Source organism: Pholcus phalangioides, unplaced genomic scaffold (assembly GCF_987345545.1).
Source record: "Pholcus phalangioides strain wild (caught in Gottingen) unplaced genomic scaffold, Ppha-v1.0 ptg000006l_1, whole genome shotgun sequence".
Classification (NCBI taxonomy): domain Eukaryota; kingdom Metazoa; phylum Arthropoda; class Arachnida; order Araneae; family Pholcidae; genus Pholcus; species Pholcus phalangioides.
The window spans coordinates 708,795-728,920 of NW_028301599.1; the positions used below are offsets into that span (position 1 = coordinate 708,795).

At 38.6% G+C, this 20,126-nt stretch overlaps 1 protein-coding gene across 1 annotated transcript; it reads left to right on the plus strand.

Moving 5' to 3' along the window:
• Positions 1-13,440: 13,440 nt before the first annotated feature.
• LOC149085636 (disintegrin and metalloproteinase domain-containing protein 10-like) lies at positions 13,441-15,558 on the plus strand. The gene has a single exon (XM_089232486.1). It carries the CDS (start codon positions 13,441-13,443, stop codon positions 15,556-15,558), a length of 2,118 nt encoding a protein of 705 aa, XP_089088612.1.
• Positions 15,559-20,126: the final 4,568 nt, after the last annotated feature.

Consider the following 20,126-nt stretch of genomic DNA (forward strand, 5'->3'; position numbering starts at 1 on the left):
TATGTTTTAAGTGAAATATGGGGCAGGAAGTGTCTATTTACAGAATCCAGCAAAATTATCCATAAAACTAGGGTTATCTTAAGGCATGTTCCCATCCGGCCCTGACCCCCCCCCCCTGTATTTTGCAGTAGGGCTCCAAGGATGAAGTCTTCAGTAGGCTCCTTGGCTACATTTTTCACGGGTCCTTCTATACTACATTAAATTTATATTATGCAAAGAACAAAAACGATGAGAATCATATCGGGCCCCCAAATTGCTGCTCTGTCACTCCAGCTAAGTATCGGACAACCAGAACATCACTTTTCCCAGGGGTGCCCCATGATGTTCAGACTGCCCTGAACAGAACTCGGAAAAGAGGAGAGCTCATCAAATTCTAGCGCAGTGGTCTGAAGACCGTATTTTGCAGAATTTTTTGTTCTCCGTATAAATTTACTGAAAAAACCAATTCAATACGTAGAAAGGATCTCACTTGTGGATGAGAGTCGAGGACCCTGGGTAAGACAGGGGTGGCATGAGCAAAAAAAAAATGTCTAAAGGGGGCCACGGGTAAAAGAAGATTAAGAAACACTGCTTTATAGGATTAGATTTCTATCACTTTCGATATTTTTCCCCTTATATCTCTGCTGATAAAGATAGACATTTAAGTCATTTGGGATAAGAGTATCCAGTTGCCGATACATTGAGAAAAGGAGGCAAGAGATACTTAGTTCTAAAACTTTATTTCATGAATCTTCTAGAAAAATCCTAACATGTTTTTGAACTGTTTGGTGCCTGTGAGTTAGAAATTCGGTAGTAAACAATTCGAAAGTAGAATCGGGTCAAGAAACATATCCCTAGATGGAAGAACTGCGATAACACTGGTCAAGAAGTTTTAACTTTTTCACTGTGAAATAAGTTTTGTTAGACTAATTTTTGGAGTGCTGAATTCAAATATAATGTGAAAAATCCCCATCACTAAGAGTTTTTTTTTCTGCATGCATGATGGTCATTTTTTGAAATACATATACACCAGGGGTGGCCAACGGCTGGCCCGTGAAGTAATTTTGTGCGGCCTGCTACAGGGTAAAAGTATCGTGAAAAAATTAAAAATTTGTGATCATTATTTGAACTTTCGGTTCCAACAGCAGATCTCTTGATTAACAAACTGCTTACACACTTCTTATTTCTAGTGATGAATTTAATTTAATAACTAATTAATTAATTTAATTAATGATGGAGCGGCTTATACACCGTAGTTGCACCACTGATGCGGCCCGCGAAGCTATAGCTGACCATTATGTTGGCGAACAGAAAGAATTTGGCCACCCCTGATATACACTATGAAAAACTTACACATCTGAAAATGGAGATAATTGGCACATTCTTAATAACAAATTACAATATATTTATTATGATAGTTATTTTTTTATCATATGCGTACATTGCTATACAGTAAAACCCTTCTTAACGGACACCCCTCGAATGCGGTCACCCCCCTTTTTACGGTCAAATAATAATTTCCCCCTTGTATAATAAAAGTGCGCATTTCGAAACCCTGACTTACTGTCATCCCCCCCCCTCCTCTTTTACGGACGAGCATTCTTGTCCCACCGGTGCCCGCAAAAGAAAGATTTTACCGTATATGAAATAGCAAAAAAAAAATTTCTTCATACACATTCTTATAACATCCATAGAGTACATATGTGCAATAAACCCTCTCTTTTACGGACACTGGCGAGACAAAAAAAACTTGTCCCCAAAAAAAGGGGTGACCGTTAACCAGGAGTTTGAAATGCATACTTTTATTATTATTTGACTGTAAAAGAGAGGTGAAGCATCTGAGGTGTGTCCGTTACGAGGGGTTTTATTGTATAACACACACAAATGAAATTCATACACATTTTTCCCAGTATTTTATAAAAATAATTCACATTTCTCTTTCTCAGATGTACCGTATTGTCTTCTTTCTGTAAAAACCAACAATAATCATTCATCATTGAAGGGTCCCTCCTGCCTTGATATCACTTATCTGCCTCCTCCACAGTTCGAATGTCTTGGTGGAACCTTTCTCCTTTTTCATCACTGACTGCTCCGAGGGAATCAGGGAAACACCAAAATGGATTTCCGGAGTTATTCAATACCCAAGGTTTTTGTACGAACAGAGAAGGTATTCAATAAGTTTGTAGTTTTCCTCTTTGCGGTTCCCTAAATTGCAAAGTGAATGACCCCTGCATTGCAGATGTGAATGATTGCCATACTGCGAGTTCTATGTCAAAACAAAATCACTGTATAGTTTCCTCATTTTATGAAGACCTACAAATACTTCATTTATTTTTCTCTCTCATTTAATTTCAGAAAATTTTTCTTTTAGGTGCGAGAAACCTGGGCAAGATTTGTCCATAGATTTCATATTGTTTTCCCATCAACCCCAGGGGCATAAGCAAAATCGACTTAGGAGGTGTCACAAGAGGTGAACGGTGGGGAGGATTCACAAGGATTTTCTTTAAAATAAATTTTTAGTTACTAACAATAAAATTATTTTATCAGTTTTTCGATATTATATTTTTTTACAAACATATTAAAAAATATTTTCATTTCGTCTTGGGGGGGGGGGGAGTACACGAGCCCACATGCCTCTCCACGCTCCCACGTACACATGTGCCTCAATTCAATGTGAAGTGGTGGCAGCAAAACATATAGCAAAGTTTATTTTGAACATTAACGCATCTGCAACATTGACTTGGCCCCCATTTTTTTTTAAATTAACATACAGCCTGTGTTTCCTTTTAAATTAAAACAAACGGAGATTCCTGTTACAATTGGAGACAAAATCAGTGTTGCCATCACTCTAAGTTTCAGATGGGAAAAAAACAGCAATATTGTTCCTAGTGTCATTTCACACGTATAGCCTAAATACATAAATTTTGAAAGATATTCAAATTAAATACCATATAGCAAAAAACACTAGACGTGATGGCCAGTTTTAAGGTCAGATCTGGAATCAGCACTCAAAAATTAATTAAGAAAAGCTGAATTTTTGTATGTCAGGAAAACCTTGTACACCAATGTAATTATTACTCGTGTGTCAGTCGGAAATAGTTATTATCAGCAATGATTAAAACGGAAATTAAATTCATAAATTTTTTTTCCGAAGTAAAATAGCTTCATAGTGATGATGATAGTGAAAGAGAGAAAAAATTCAATTTTTCTTCTTTCATAAATACAAAAAAAATCTCTAGAGGGTTATGTTGATTAGTTTCATGAGTTTCTGACCGTCTTCTGTATCGCCAGGTCTTCTGTAGTATACAGGGTGTCCTATAAGTGCTAGCACGACCTTTATCTTATCAACCGTCCGTCGTAGATGTATGATTCTAATTTAAAGTATGCTCAAAAGGCCTTCAAATGCCTTCCTGCACCAGTTTTGAGAGTCAAAATACAGTGTGTAACAAAATAAAAATTAAATTTTTATACGGTCCCTCTGCGCTGTATACAAACCATCATAACATATACAAATACCACGCCACAACAGGCAAATTGCCCAACGAGGTGGCTGACTTAAGAACATCATGGATCCCCGAGCCATTTTTTGGAGGCCCTACCTACTACTGCTACACCACACATGCACCCCCGCCCAACCCCCAACGAATCGGTACATACGGGAATGTGCGTGTACGTGTAGTGAAACCTGACGTGAAGTTTTTGGTTTCTCTGTAATGCTTGTTATGTGTAGTGCTGCCATCTTCCACCAGTTTTTCTAACTATGAGTGAAGTGTTATGATTGAATGATTTATCGTTGTAGGACTGTTGCTCTCTGTGGCGAGACTTTTTAACGGGGAGATCGGATTTGCGCCTTGAAGTTGGGAACCACAAAAAACCAACTTCAGCCGACCACCACTGTGGGGTTCGAACCCGGATCCTCGCATCGCGAGTCCGTCACTATAACCACTCGACCACCACAGCGGCTTCCAATAAGAAGTTGTTGCCCTAATTTTTCGTAATTGAAAGTATGCCGCTAGGATCAACGATTCGCCAGTGAAATGCGATAAGTGGAATTATGTAATCATCCTTCTGTAGAATAATACCTTTTTTTTTTCAATTTATGAAATAGCTCCTATGAGTGAAATTCCTAGGAAGTAAAGTCTGATGGACTTTGTTGCAAACTTCTGAGAGTCACACTCATGTTTTCCAAAGCTCCTATCAAATGTTGAGGCAGATTGGGAATTGGGTTATTCGAAAACTTCTCGCGACTTGAGAAAACTTTTTTATATTTTTAGGAAACTTCAGAGAGTTCCCAGTAATCATAAATAGCATGTGAAAAATTTACTGCTGTGCGCAGTTCAATAGTTCAAAAAATATGTGGTAGATGTCAGCACTATAACAAGCATTACACAGAAACAAGCTTCACGTTAGATTCATAACACAGACATGCAAATCCCAACATGTACCAATTTGTTAGAAATTCCGCAGAGGAATTGGACGAAGTACATGTGTGGTTTAATAGTTGAACTGTGTTTGAACAGGTTTTACTACTACAAGGCACAAATGCCACCCGTCTCCCCTTCAAAAATAACCTCTCCACGCTAACCTATAACACGATACTTACACAAGCACGGAAGATCAGGCATCTGCTACTTTCACTTCCAGTATGAATGGCAGATGGCAGAGCAACCAAGGGCATCATAGTAGTCCAAATGTACACATCAACTGATATTTATTTTCCTATGAAATTTTTATAGGGTCTATTTCGTTGGTGCATACCTGGTACAGAGATCGCTTACACTGAAATTTCTCGAAATCTTCAAAAGGGTCGCATACCATTTACAGTGGTCAAAAAAGCTTTAAAACTTAGTTTTTTCATGCTGTAATAGAAATATCATTAAAAATATTATTTAACGATTGATTTGTTTCAAATATGGTACACATATTTTCAACTGTATATGCTATGTATGCCATGTAATATAAGCATGTCCCACATATCTCTATATCTATTATGTTGCAAATTCTCACTTATTAAGGAAAACACATGAATTGTTGCTAACATCGTGCGTGCATGAGAAAATGGAATACCATCAATGTAATTGACCAAAAATTGCTTGAGAAAATAAAGTAAACTCTGAAAATTAACGCCGTAAGTGCCAACAGGGAAAATGTTGGGAAATCGCAAATAACTGTTTTTGCAACCTCCAGGGACGTTCGCATTTGCTACCTCTTTACACGCTCTTTTGAACCACTTGGAGCAGTGGTTTCCAAAGTGTGAGTCGTGTCGATGAACCAGAGGGTTCGCGAGAAATTTAAAAACACTCAAATAAGAAATTCATTTTATTTTAAAAATGTCAAAAGTAAAAAATTATTTTACGGCTGATATGTTCTCTGCTGTTGAATTAGAACACTAATGTTTGAATTAATGAAAATTATAAGAATACGGCCATCTATTTTCGAAAAATTTGTGTTTTAGGTTATTTTTTAATAAAATTTATTACAGTTGAACTGAATTATGGAGAAATTTGAGATGTAGTCAAATATCGGTTAATATAATTTTTTATTTTTATTTTGGCCACTCGACAAATTTTGTTTCATTTCGAGTCAGTTTAAGTTTCGATTTTTTGCGCGCACCTAAATAAATTAGTTTTGTTTTTCAGCGTCACCTATCTTTGAATTTGAATATTACTTTCTAGTTTTTCAAATATAAATTCCGGTTCTATTTTTTCAGATTCTATCGTTTTTTTTTTCATTCGAGAAATCAATTTATGAATAATTTCCAAAATAATTAATCGTTTGGAAAAAATTTTTATACTTATAAAATAATCATATATTAGGAAATATCGGTCAATACGATGTTTCTTCTGCTTTCATGAATCGGAACCATTAAAATAACGTTAATAAGTTCTTCCTATTGCACTGTATTTCTAAAGTTTGAATGAGGGCTGGACAAAGTGCCCGAGATGCCCAGGGCATGCAAACATTTCGACTGGGAATTTAAAAAATGTATATGCCTTTACACACTCGCTTCGTTCGATAAATAAATTTTCCAAAAACACTGTATATTTCCAATATTCAACGCCGATATTTTAGGAATGGCGAGAGACACTGACTTCTACTTGGATGATTTTCCACAAAAATTTCTCACGCTTTTCTTTAGGCGTCACTTGTATGCAGTGGATCCCGCTTACAAAGTTCCTGCTGTACGTTTTCCCCCCGCTTAGTAATACTTACTTTCGTGATCCCAACTCAATACTTGTCGAATTTTCTCGTTTAATACGTAGTTTTCTCGCTTACAACGTTTTTTCTTGACGAGGACACATGGTCATCTTACGTATGGAGGGTCGATAAATTTTGTTCATAAAAAGGGCCCCCCCCCCATTAAAAGGGGTGGGGGGCCTGGAAGCTTCAAAAAATTTGAGAACCACGGACTACTAGGCACTTTTCACATTGACAACATTGTAAAACAAGTCATTCGAATGACCCACGGCACACCCCCAGTTCACTTAAATGGCACGTGGTTTAATTGCGGATTACTTTGAGCGACTGGCAGCACATTTACAGATCACTCGAGTGGCTTGCGGCACACTTCGATCACATAAGGGGACCACGATATATTTACAGTTCACTTAAGCAGTCTCTTGCATGTTTATAGATCACTTTAGTGGCAGTCTTGACCAATTTCCACATCACTTAAATTATCCGTGATACATTTTCAGTTCACTCAAGTGGCCCGGTGCACACTTTCAGATCATCCAAGGGGCCCGCTGCACACTTTCAGATCATCCAAGTGGCTTGCAGCACATTTCCAGATGACTCACGTGGTCGCCGGCACACTTGCACACCACGTGAGTGCCTCGCGGCACACTTCCAAGTAAATCAAGTGGCCCGCGACATGCTTCCAAACCAATGAAGTGACCCGCGCTGTCCCCCGAGATTGAGCACCCTCTGAAATCTAGGAGTATAATTTTCATGATCACGAAATCGAAGTAACATTGAGTTTTTAATCATTAATTATTCGCCTCAATAAAATGTGATAAAAGTTAATGAGGAAATAGAATCGAATTTCATTTCTGATTCTCGGATTGAATTATTCAAAAAAAACTATTTTCTTTTTCCGCAAGAAAAATAAAGATTTCCCGAACCCACAACACTACTCGTATTGAATTTCAATGATTGCAAAAATTCTGTAATTATCCGTTTTTAATTATCCGAGCAGTTTTAATGAGCAGTTGAAATTTGCAATTGGAAAGATTCCCAGTAGTACACATCGCGCACTTAAGAAGTACATGCGATTAATTCAATCGAAGCTAATTATTCTAATTTAGATAAAACAGCGAGCGAGGCTGCTTGAAATCATGTTCGAAGATTTTGGTTTTTTTGGCTTTTAGAAATCGGCTCTTTTGCATTCAAATTGTCGTTAATACGTGATAAGATTTGCGTGCGATACATTCGAGGGAAATTGGCAATAAGTTCTTTTTTTTTTATTCTGTTGATGCTTAATTGGGATTATCACTCATCAAAATTTTGAGTTTTCAAAATATTACAAGAAAGTTTAAATATACAGGATGAGTGAAAATTTCTGGACACATATTAAAAATGAATTTAAAAATCAACCGAGATTGACATAGGTGCAGTTTGCACGAAAATACTTATCAAGGCCAAGAATTTTTTAAATAAAAAAAATAGTTTAAAGTGTCATTCACAGGCGTCCCTGTATCACGAAAAACTCGATATTATACAGCAACCTTGTCTCCAGATTTAACAATCCATGATTTCTTGTCTAAATAAGAACCAGACTAGACTGAACATGAGTGTGGGCCCTAGATCAAAACAAATCCTAGAAGTGGAGTAGAATCCCTAACCCACTTACTTTAATAACTGGGTCCCGGTCAAATTAGTTTTGATGTTCTTAAAATTTAAACAATTTGTAAAAAAATTATACATTCAAGGCAAAAAATCAGAGATACTGATGAATAAAATGAATTGATTCCCGTGACAGGTCTCGATTTTCACGGTCTTATTTTCACCGGCTTCATGTTTCCTCCTCTTTTCCTTTCCGGACGTCTTCGAGAACTGACTACACTCAGCGAAGCTTCATTAATCCCGACATGTAAGAACGTACTTACACTGGAATCCGGCGCCACATTTATTATGTACTTCGATGATGAAGACAAATGCAATATCCACTCAAAAACAGGTGACGTCTGGTTTCACGGCATATTACAGATCATTGCTGGGGAAAAAATAAATCGAGAGATTTATTCAGTGAGTGTTTCTGTTGCATATCAATTAATCATTTCGCCATTTGTGGCAGCTATTCGTATATTTTGTCATTTTTATGTCCATGTATTCTTGGAGGGACTTAGTTATATAGAAGTTATATAGGTTGTTATCTGGCTTAGAATCAGGGGTAAAGTACATAAATTAATTGCTTCTTATTTAAGTCATAGATTTCAAATAGAATAGTCAAAGATTGGAATAATCTTAGTTACCCATTGAAAATAATCAAAGGAGTACCTCGGGGCTCTGTTATAGGACGGTTGTTGTTTACTATATGCATAAATGACCTAGGTAAAATCATCACATTCACAGATGACACTGTACTTCTCCATTCGACTGATGACAATCCTTCTCCAGCAAACTTGAAAACACTTGTTTATTGATAATTTGCAATCGGTTTATCCGTAACTATTTACACAAATAAATATAACAAAAACAAAGTTTATTATAAGTCTCTTTCTCTCTCTCTCTCTCTCTCTCTCTCTCTCTCTCTCTCATTATTAACTAATTTTATCATATACTTTGACCATAATCTGCTTTTCCATAATTATAATTTACAAAATATTTCAACTTGTAACTGTTCGATTCTCGAACAGGTTTCGACCATCAAATACCTAGGTATCATGTAAATAGATGCCCCAATCAATATTTTGCATGCTCGAGAAATATTATAACCAGGCCCGTCATTAGGGGGGGGGGGGCTTGTTGCCCCCTTGGCTTTTGAAAACACACTGAAAATGATATTGAGTATAACATTGAGTACATGTCTTTGCCCCGCCCCCCAGAAAAAGTTGAAATGACGGCCCTGAGAGAGAAAGATTATAACTGTTCTACCATAATTTTTCAAAAATTTTGGAATTCGAACATATTATTGAATACTTCACTTAAAAACATGACTTTTTTTTCTGTTGATTTCAGGAGATACAGGGCAACAACTTTCTAATTGTAAATTAGAGGGAAAGGAGACCGTATAAAATTTAATTTTTATATTTGGTTGCGCTACGTCCTGTTCTTTTACTCTCAAAACTACTACACCAACTCCGTTCATATATCGCCATACGGCAATTTCCAACCAGTGGAGTTGGGTGGGAAATGAAGGATCCATCCATCGGTGGTCGCCCTAGGCTCGGTAGATAAAGAACTTGCTTCTAATGTTCTGTGCCCGGAGTCGAACCCATGGACCTTGATGGCAACCTTCATAGTGGAAGACGAGCATCTTTACCGCTGCGTCACTCGGGCTACCCGCAAAACTTTCACATGGGAATTTTTTCAAGCCTTTTTAGCACTTTTTAAATTGGTGCCATACCTCTTCTCCCATCCGTAAGATTAACCCCTTCGCTTACAAGCGAATTGGCAAGAAATTCGGATGCTCTGTATTTGACGAATCGGCAATAAATATAGTAACCTTACCCAAACCAAACTGCACATTAGAAAAAGGGAAGAAAAGAACATAAGTAAAAGTCTAAGACGGTATATAAAAGATAGTGATAAAAATAACGTGTGCAAAGCTAAATTTATTTTCACCCTCACCCTACCTGTGCTCTTTCACTCTTATAAGAAAGATGCATGATATGTGAGGGGAAAAAATCACTGTCAAAGTATACAATAAACCAAAAAGAAAAACAAATTGTAAAGTTGTAGCAATGTTTTGGGATGATCGGTAGAGAGGAAAGGGGAGAGAGCGAACATGTTTGAATTCATTCCACTGGCGTTTGGACGCAATATATAATATTTCGTCCTTTTGTTTTCTATTTTTTTAACCATCGTAAAGTGGTTAAAAAAGCTACTGCACCGAAAACTTTTAAAAAATAAAATTTCAAAAACCTGTGAATTCAACATTTCAAAAAATGGGCATCTGTCTGTAATGAGTCCCACGTCCTTTCACTTTCCGGGTGAACGCCCTAGACCACTAGACCACTACTACTCTGTAGTCTAGTGGTCTAGGGCGTTCACCCGGAAAGTGAAAGGACGTGGGTTCGATTCCCCACAGGGGCAGTTGAATTTTCTCTCTTTCCAAAATATATCTTCGCAACATCCAGTTGTTAAAACCTTCGTATGATAGCGGAGAGTGACGTCATCCTTGAGTAATTTGTATGCCTTCATCGCAACAATTTGTAACTATGATCGATTTCATTCAACAAGTGTATTGTGTTAATCAAATTAATTTGCCGTATGCCTGTACAGACAGTACGGCAGAACATATTGATAATCAAGTTAATGTTTCAAAACTTCTGAATTTGAACTGGAAAAAAACATATCTCAAAATTGTTAGTGATACTCTAGTCATTTAAGGGTTGTCAAAGCCCCTGAAGTCCATTTTTCAAACATGACTTTAAAAAATATTTCCTTCAATTGTGAAAATCAGATGCAAAAAAATTTCGTGTCAATCGGGTCACAATTTGTTTTGTTTTTTTTAAATAAAATTAAAAATTGATGAATTATAGTGCTAACGTGAACAAGAAGAAACACTTTTGAACGCGATTTTCTCAAATCGCAGTTTCTCAGCTCATCCGTGTCAAAATTTAAAAAAATCTGTACCAAAAATTCTGAAATTTTATAGGAATGTTTATACAACATGCGTTAATAAAATGAATCTCGAACTTTGGTATCTGATTATTCGTTTGACGTTTATGAATTCTCACTGTTTGAAAAAAAATTTATAAATTTCAAAAATCAGGAAATTCAATTTTTTTTTTTAAATACTTCCTATGAGTTTAATTTCTAAATCTGAGGTTCATTTTACTAACTCGCGTGACGACGAGTAAACATTTCTGCAAAATTTCAGCAGAAGTTTTGCGAAGTTAGTTTAGACAGTAGTGGTTTTTTTTTTTTTTTAATCACACGGATAAACTCAAAAACTGCAATCTAAGAAAATCGTAATATATATATAAAAATTCGTTAAAACTTGAAAATTGCACGCACACAAGAGAGAGAGAGAGAAGAAACAGTTTCGCTTCGTTTTTTTTCGATTTCTTTTTTTAGGGTGGACTATAAGATTGTTATCAACTCCGCTAAACCGCCAAGGTGTACGTTTGGTGTACGTTCGGTGAATTTGGCAGGATTACGAAGTGACGTAATCAGTTTTTAAAGCGTTATAACTCATTAATTATGAGTCAAATCAAAAAGCGGGAAACATTTTTTTCAATACCGTTTTTTCACTAGGAATCACGTGTGTAATTTCCGGATAGTCGATAGCTACCACCCTGTATAAACTCAATGTGTCATTTTCCAAGAGAATTTTCCCACAACATATTTTCTCCTACCAATAATTCTCCTCTTTTTTTTCGGAAAGGAGTTTAGGATTTATCCTTTTTTCATTCCACTGTTATCATCGGTAAGCATAACACAATAGTTTAAAGCAAATAACTTGAAGCATGGTGTAGTCAGGGGTCCCATTGAATAGGCCTATCTGAACGTGTGTAGGAACCAAAACAACCATCGCATTCAACGAAACAGATTTATTGATAAGGAAAGTGTACAATAAGCGTAATGCATCAGTTTGTTGAAGGTTGGTAAGAAAAGTTTTTCAGCAGTTCATGTTTTCACTCACTAGTCATTGCATTCTGAGTGCTATCATCTCCCTCGATTCGCTCCATTCAAATCATGTCTAAAGGCGTTCTTTCAATATCTGAATAATGCAAAATTTGTGATTGTATAGTTAATATCGACTAAAACAAATGCAGCCATTATTTGTTTTTGTACTCGTGAAATGCGTCGCTAAATTTATATGCAGAATTAAAATAATTTGAAAAGTAAGTGCATGCTTTTCTGTTTAGTTTTATATCAAGAAATATTTAAGTAAATGAACAATTAAAATTTGCGATTTTACGAATTTTCTCATCTTGGAATTTAATGCTTATAAAATATGTTATTTTATTTATGGAGTAACAAAATAGTGAGATACACAGTGGTTCATAATAAACGTGTTAATTTATGTAATGGAGCTTCTCTAAAGCACTATTCCGACTATGATCCGATATAACGCCAAACTCGCTATAGCGTCAAAATTATTTGGGATGGATGGTGGCGTCAAAACGGGGTTCGAATGTGCTGTTTTTCAGAGCATCACTATTTTCTGTTGTATATATCTGCGTTTGGTTAAACTTTTCTTACGCTTTGTGTTTTAATCAGGTGATTAGTTTTCGTGTATTTATCGTTTCTTTTTGCACTTATTTTGTTATTACTATTTTTATTACTTGAATATGGGTGTATTAAGAATTTAGTCATTGTGGGTAATCATGAATAGGATTAGCTGAGAGTAATTATTAAGATATGAATATGGTTATTTTGAATAGTATGTGTTACTACGAATCACCGGGTGATTAGTTTGCTTCAAGATATTTAATTGTGTTCTGCAGTTCCTAACCTCGAAGCGTGAATGCGAGCCGATTTCTCTGTGAAAAAAAGTATCGTTACAGAGAGCAACAGGCCTACAACGGTACAAATATTCAATTAATTCACTACACTCATAATTTGAAAAATAGATGGTAGCACTAACTAAAATGCGCGCACAATACTAGATACGAACTCAGACTGTTAGGTACACATGCACCCTTACGGCACATCTCATTCGGTAATAAATTGCCTATTGCGATATACCGGTGTTGAGCTCGGTTTGAAAGAAAGAGCAAACCACCACAAAGACAACGCTTATCAAGCAGATCTAAACGTACATAAAGGAGACGCAGTAATGAGATATAATTATATACCGCCCTGTATAAAATCAAATAACTGAGACAGCATGTATGAATGGGGGGATCCATCGCCCCTCCCCTACTCTGCTTCCGCTTACGGTGATGCGATTGCGGAGGGAAGATGCTCTCTCAGTGACTACACAGAAATTGGTTTCCTGTGATTCAAATGCATTAAATCCTCACAATTGGTTTAAGTATAATTAATTAAGATAGAAAATAAGGCCTCAGACTCATCAAACCTTTGAGTAATACTAGAGAGGGAAAAAATATTAACTGAAAAGAAAATGAAGTTTTTTGCGTACACCGTCTCAGGCGCGTGGCTATTTCTGAATTATATATGAGATGGTTACAACCGCTTAAATGCATATGATGATATAGGTACTAATGTGTACGTGAGTTACTTTAAATTCGTATTCTCGAAGCTCTGTGACATGGAAATGTATGACATTTTCAGCAAAATGTCCGAGGTATTGACCACAAGGCCAGTCGTTCGCAAGAAGTCACTATGAAGAGAGCATTTATCATAATCGTATTGTTCCTTTTGGAACTTCTTATTGGTGACACCGTGCATTATGAACTTTTGGATATCGTTTTTCGTCCCCCGAAGACCTCAGAGGACGTCGTCTTTCCCGGTGGTGATGATGGTAGCGAAGAGGGCAAACCACACGATCTGATGCAGCTAAGTTTCAGCGCTTACGGCGACGATATCGACATTCTTCTCCATAGATCTCTATCTCCGGAACTGCATCAAACTGAAGTGGAGATACATGGTAGTAATGATTCAAACGACTCGGATATTACAGACATCCGCTCGATATATTACGAGTTTGATAGTTATGCAACTTCCGTTCATGGTTTCAAGAACAGATACGGCCAGTTCGAGGGTTTCGTCATGATGGGAAACGATCGAACGTCCTATTTTATAGAACCAGCAAGCGTGTATTTTCCACACGATCTCGCAGTCGCTTCTAAATCCATCGTCTACAAGCAACATGAGATCATTAGCGATTCGAACGAACATAACGATAGTGACCATGAGGAAAATAACTTGAACTGTGACGAAATAACGATAGATGAAAACGTAACGGATTATGATAAAAATTACGTCGTTGCCGAAAATATCGGGAACTCACCAATAACCTTCCATTTTAAGATAGAAGTCGCAGCACTCGCGTCATTGTACTTGGCGAAAGGAAGTGATACATCAGCATTCATGTATTTGCACGCTAAAACGGCGGACCTGTTAATACGTAGAACGGATTTCGGATCGATGAGAGTGAGAATAATCCCTCAGAAGATAACTATTTTCAAAAGCACTACCGAACCCAAATACCCGTTAAAAACCGATAACGCCCACGAACCCAATGATACCCGTGATATGGACGCAGTACTGACTGAACTTAAAAACCATTATAGACACTGTTGCGATGCTGTTATGGTAATGTCAAACCGGTACTACAATGGAACAAATGGGAGAGCCTATAATTCGGGTATATGTACATTTACTGGGGCATACGGAATAATGACGATACTAGGTAATCACAGGTATACTACAAAAAAATATTTTAATAGATCATTAGCTGTCACTCTTCGGACATTTACCCACGAGGTAGGGCATCTTCTTGGGACCAGCCACGACGAGGGCACTAAACGAAAGGAGTGCATACCACCTAGCCGAATCGGTGGATATATCATGTCAACATATGCTGTCCCAGCGGATAAAGATTTCGGTCGATTTTCTTCATGTTCTATTGAAAGTATAACGAAAAGACTAAACGAAATACTCGGAAGATCAAAAGAAATACTCAGAAAACCAAAAAGAATAAACAAAAAATGTATTCATCTATCGCTCCAAAGCACTTGCGGCAACGGTGTCAGGGAGATAGGAGAGGAATGCGACTGTGGACCACCAGATATCTGCGACATTCTAGACAAGTGCTGCACACCAAAAGGAGGTCTTGGTGCGGATCCCGAGTGTACCTACAGAAGACATCAAGAGAGATTCTGTAGTGGTAAGGATGATGCATGTTGCACAGAGAACTGCAAAATCGAGAAGGCGGGAAAAGAGTGCGACTTCGGCCCCGACGGGTGTATCGTGAAGGAATGTGACGGCACTTGGCACAAATGCACGGAATTCCAAAAAATCGCACCTGTCGGCAAAAAGTGTTTCGCAAAGGAGGGAATCTGTTCCATCGGTTCTTGCGGCAAGTCATTCTGCGAGAAGAATAACTTGGTGCACTGCAATTGCACCGGTGACGATGCCTGTCGCGTTTGTTGCTCGCAACCAGGAAATAGGTCTTGCGTGCCGGCGAAAGATCTTGGAGCTTTCGATGGAGAGGATGTGTTCTTGCCCCTCGGCACCGAATGCGGGACTGAAAATGGTACCTGCGATATTGCTGGAATTTGCGCGACTGAATTAATAGTTTTAACGGAGACTCCGCAAGCAGCCCAGAAAAATAACGCTCTGGCTTATGTCATTATAGCAGTGATAGTGCTACTGCTTCTAGCCGGCTTCGTCGTGTACTGGCGCAATAAAAAAGTGAAACAGAAGTTGTCGTCAGCACCGATTGTCAGCAATAAGAAAGGCAATACTGATTCGATACAATCGCATCCTGCAGTGTAAAAGATAAGTGTCCAGAAGAGTCAGCGTTATATTAAAGACAAGCGTGCGTTAATTGAACGTTACATAAATTCTGTTCTTAACAATATCAACGTCCAGAATAATATGCAATTAAAAAAAAACGTTTATCGAAGACTGAACTTGAATTTTTGCTGTTATTGCCTTCAGCGAAGAAAATAGTGGCGAGTATATTAAGAAAAAATTTGTATAGGCTGTATCTCGAGACACGGCTGCAAATCGTGTCCATTAAAAGGTGTCAAATCATAACTCGATTTTCAAAAAACAATCAATCAGTCATATGGGGCCGTTCAAGTATCACGTCAGCAAATTTTTAGCCATTTTTGACTCCCCCCGTCAGCCAAAGTCAGCAAAACTCTGAACCCCTCCCCCCACCCCTTGTCATCGGCCATCAGCTCCGCCCCCGCCTCCTTACGCATATTGGTGGGATCAGAGACGTTCTCGGGGGGGGGGGGAGTCATAGGATAGCTCGTGCCCACAACCCCCTTCCCCCAACGCGATCAAACATTTATTTTTTTAATGCAAAAAATATTTTTTTTTAATTAAAATTTCAGAAGAAACCCCCTTTATATGTTATTATAATCAATTTCTGCTAATTTCAATGCTATTTGAAGAACCCAAAATTTATTTTTAAGAAATTCATTGTGACCAATCCTCTATAAGCCATATATGATAAGCCCTTGGCCAGCGGACCGAAAGTGGCCCTAGGAGTCATCTGATGTGGCCTACCCCCTCAAACCAAATTTTGTAAAATTGAACTAAGCGGCACATTCATAAATCACTTATGTGACCCGTGACACAGTTCCAGAACACTTGAGCGATCCGCGGCACATTTAGAGATCCCTTGAGTGGCACAGTTTTAGAACAATTAAGCGGCACCCAGTGCGGTTCTATATCCCTCAAGTTACCCGCAGCCCATTCCCAGATCACTTTTGATCCGCCGCATAATTACGGGTCACTTGAGTGATGTGTGACACAGTTCCAGAGCACTTAAGCAGCCCGGAAACATTTTCATAGCACTTGGATCCGCGAAATATTAAGAGATCACTAAAGTGGCTCTGTAGGGGACTTATCCATGGGGGGGGGGGTGTTACTTTAAGTGCCCGCAAACTAACGAAAGGCTTTTCTCGTTTTTGGCTCACCGAGTAAGATTCCATTGAGAATATTCCACATTTTCATAAAGGGTGGTTGATGACGTAAGCATCATCCAAAGCCCCTCCCCCTTGTCATCAAAGTCAGTATATCAGAAACCCTGTCCCCCCCCCCCCCATCGATGCTGATGTAATACTTGAATTACCCCTACCTGCGGTTTCTTGATGGTTCTCGCGCGTTCTCGGGAATTTATTACGATTGCCTGTTCTCGAAATCCCGAGAAATTCTTGGAAATCGGAAAAATTTTTGTTGCGTCACAGTAAGGATGGATTCCCATCTACAGATATTCCCCGTGTCTTGTCCTATCTCTAGGAGGTGCTGGTCCGACACGTCAAACATTCTATAACAAAAATGTCTGTCTGCGTCTGCGCAGTTACGATATGATAGCTATGAATACGTTAACAATAGCTGAAAACAGTAATAATAATATTAATGAATCCGTTAATAATAGCTGAAAACAGTAATAATGATATTAATGAATACGATATGATAGCTAGTGATTGGTTTTATGTTAAAGCATGTGAATCCACCCAATACTGTGAATGCAATGCAATATAAAAATTTTATAAACAATTAATTGGAAATATTTGGTGACAATTCTAGCATTGTTTGGGGGAGGAAAAGTAGTGGGCGGCCTTCTACTTCGAAATCCTTAACTACGAATCCCAACACTTTCTTTCAACTCAAGTCTATCGCCACGGGCAATTTGCTACCTATTGAGTTGTGACAGAAATATAAATGTTTGTGTCCCCAACAGTCTAAATGCGTATCTGGTGTTGTGTTTGATTTTTCAGTGCTGCTACCGATATTTCAGAAGTGAAGTCAGTGAAATGTAGTGATTGAATATTTGTATCGTTTGTAGGCCTGTTGCTCTCGGTGGCGAGACTTTTTAACGGGGAGATTGGCTCGCATTCGTGACTCTCGAAGTTGGGAACCCCAGAAAACCAACCTCAGCTGCCCACCACTGTGGCGCGAGTTTGATTCGAACCTAGACTCTCGAATGACGTTCACCACTATGTCTTTGTGACCAAGTCCATAACTAGAGGGCAACAAAAATTTGGGGGAGCAGCAATTTTAGATGGGAACAAGGAACACCGTTACAAAATTATCGAATTTTAAATTTGTGGAGGCGGCAAAATAATGTTTGCTTCGGTCGGCAAAAATCCTAGTTGCGGTTCTACTATGACCACTCGACGATCACAGTGTCATTTTAGTAAACTATACAAAAAGCTCGTAGCAAAAAAAAAAAAAGTCGCTCTTCCCTTTTTTATGGGACTAATTTTTATGACCACGTTCGTGAAGACATGACAGATGAACACAAGAAATACGATCTGAAGAGAAGCACCAGATTTCAAGTAGATAGAGTTTGAGTAATTTTGCTTTCATAGAAAGTGCATAGCAGGTTATGGCCCGTACTGTGATTGATTCTTTTCCCGGTCCTCTCTCTCCGGACCACAATAGCTTAGGATTACCAGACGTTCTTCTTTCTGGTGTAATTTCAAGCATCCTTCTTACATTTTAGAAAATTCGTCCTTTTGTCCTCCTTTTCATGTTTCCGGCATTATTTTTCTTTTCCTTAGGGGAATTTTTTATTTAACTCTAAAAAAAACATATATATTGTATCTCTTAATTGATGTGAGTGTTCGTGCTCCCCCCCCCCCCCCAGGGCCGTAACTAGACAGGTGCAACCGCACAGGGCCCACTTGGAAGGGGGCCCAGAATGGGCATAAATGGGCCAGAAGGAGGCCTAAATTCAAATTCTTGCACAGGACATAGGGATGACTAGCTACGGCGCTGCCTCCCCCCCCCCCTCCCCCATACATTATTACACGCTTTGACCGATCGCCGTCAATTCATTTATTATTTTATTTATTCAATATTGCTTAGGCGAGGCCTATACAAGAGTATGCGGTGGTTAATTGTGGCAAATATGACGACTGACGTTTTACAAGTAAATTAGTGAATCATAATACAATCTACAACAGCGGTGGCCACGTCTCTCTATACGAAGCCAACATAATGGCCTGACACAGTGTCGCGGGCCGCACCAGGGAAAAACTCTTATATAAGCCGCACAAGCGGGGAAAACTCCGGCATATAAGCCACACCCAGTATGATTACTGGGCTACGGCATCACAAGTCACAAACATTTTTTGACGGGATTTATTAGCCAATTAATTAACTCTTCATTTAATTAAAAACTAATTATAAATCATCATTAATTAATTATTAATAGAACTCTCCGTTTTTTGAAATAAAGTATTCATATGTGCTCTCGTGGATAGTGAAATCAGCACAAAAGGAAACTACACACTAGATCCACAAAACTGAACTTGGGCAAATTTTTAGAGTTGACAAATGGGAATTTTTATTCCAAGTTTCTCGGCAACTAATTACATATATATTCATATACTAATTACTAATTACATATAATAATTACATATAATATGTTCGGTCTTTGAAAATTTTCCACTGATGTCTAGATTTTGGACTGCTTTCTTCATGGTTGCGAAACTTTTCCCAAGCACATCGCGATAAAAATGTGGTGTTGGCGTATATTTTGTCAGATTTTACAAACGTGATGATCTTAACCTTCTCCCGAGATTTCTCTGGTTGGTGTTTTTACGTACGCGGAGATAGACTGGAAAGTCTGGGGGTGCCACGGTCATATTTGCTGGGGGTTGGGCATGATGATGATGATGTCAATTCATATACAGGGTGTTCTGTTAATGGACTGGCAAACTCAGAGGGTTGTTAGGAGGCATCAAGAGGAACAAAAATTCCAATGCAACATGGTGTCGCAAACCACGTTGAGAGGGTGAAAATTGTGAAGAGCCTCGTGCAGGCTCTGAGTCCAGAGGAGACGAAAGGTGGATGCCAGTTGATCGCTGAATGCGTTCGTGGGTTCACTCATCATACCTGACGTAAGCAGCGTCGCGAAACGCATGCGCTGCAGACGACGTAAATTAGCGCTATTACGGTAGTAAGCACGTGTAGCAGTTAGTTGTCTGTTTCAATGAGTAGCTATCATGGCTGACTACACGAACGAGGAATACGCTGATGTGCATCTGATTTACGGTCGAGCACGTGGTAATGGACGCTTAGCACAGCGGATGTACAATCCTTAGTGCTAAGCGCACTAAGAGGTGGATTGGACACGCGGGACCCGTTGCTTGACCTCCACGTTCACCGGATTTCAATCAGTGTGACTTTTTCCTATGGGGTCACCTTAAGTCAGTCGTTTATGCGACGCCTGTGGACATACACCGGAGGATCTCATAGCGCGGATTGTCGTCGCTGCGGCAGACATCAAAATCATACCTGTTACTTTCGAGCATGTCCGGGAATCATTTTTACGTCGTTGTAGACCGCACAATGACGTCAGCGGCCGCCACTTCTAA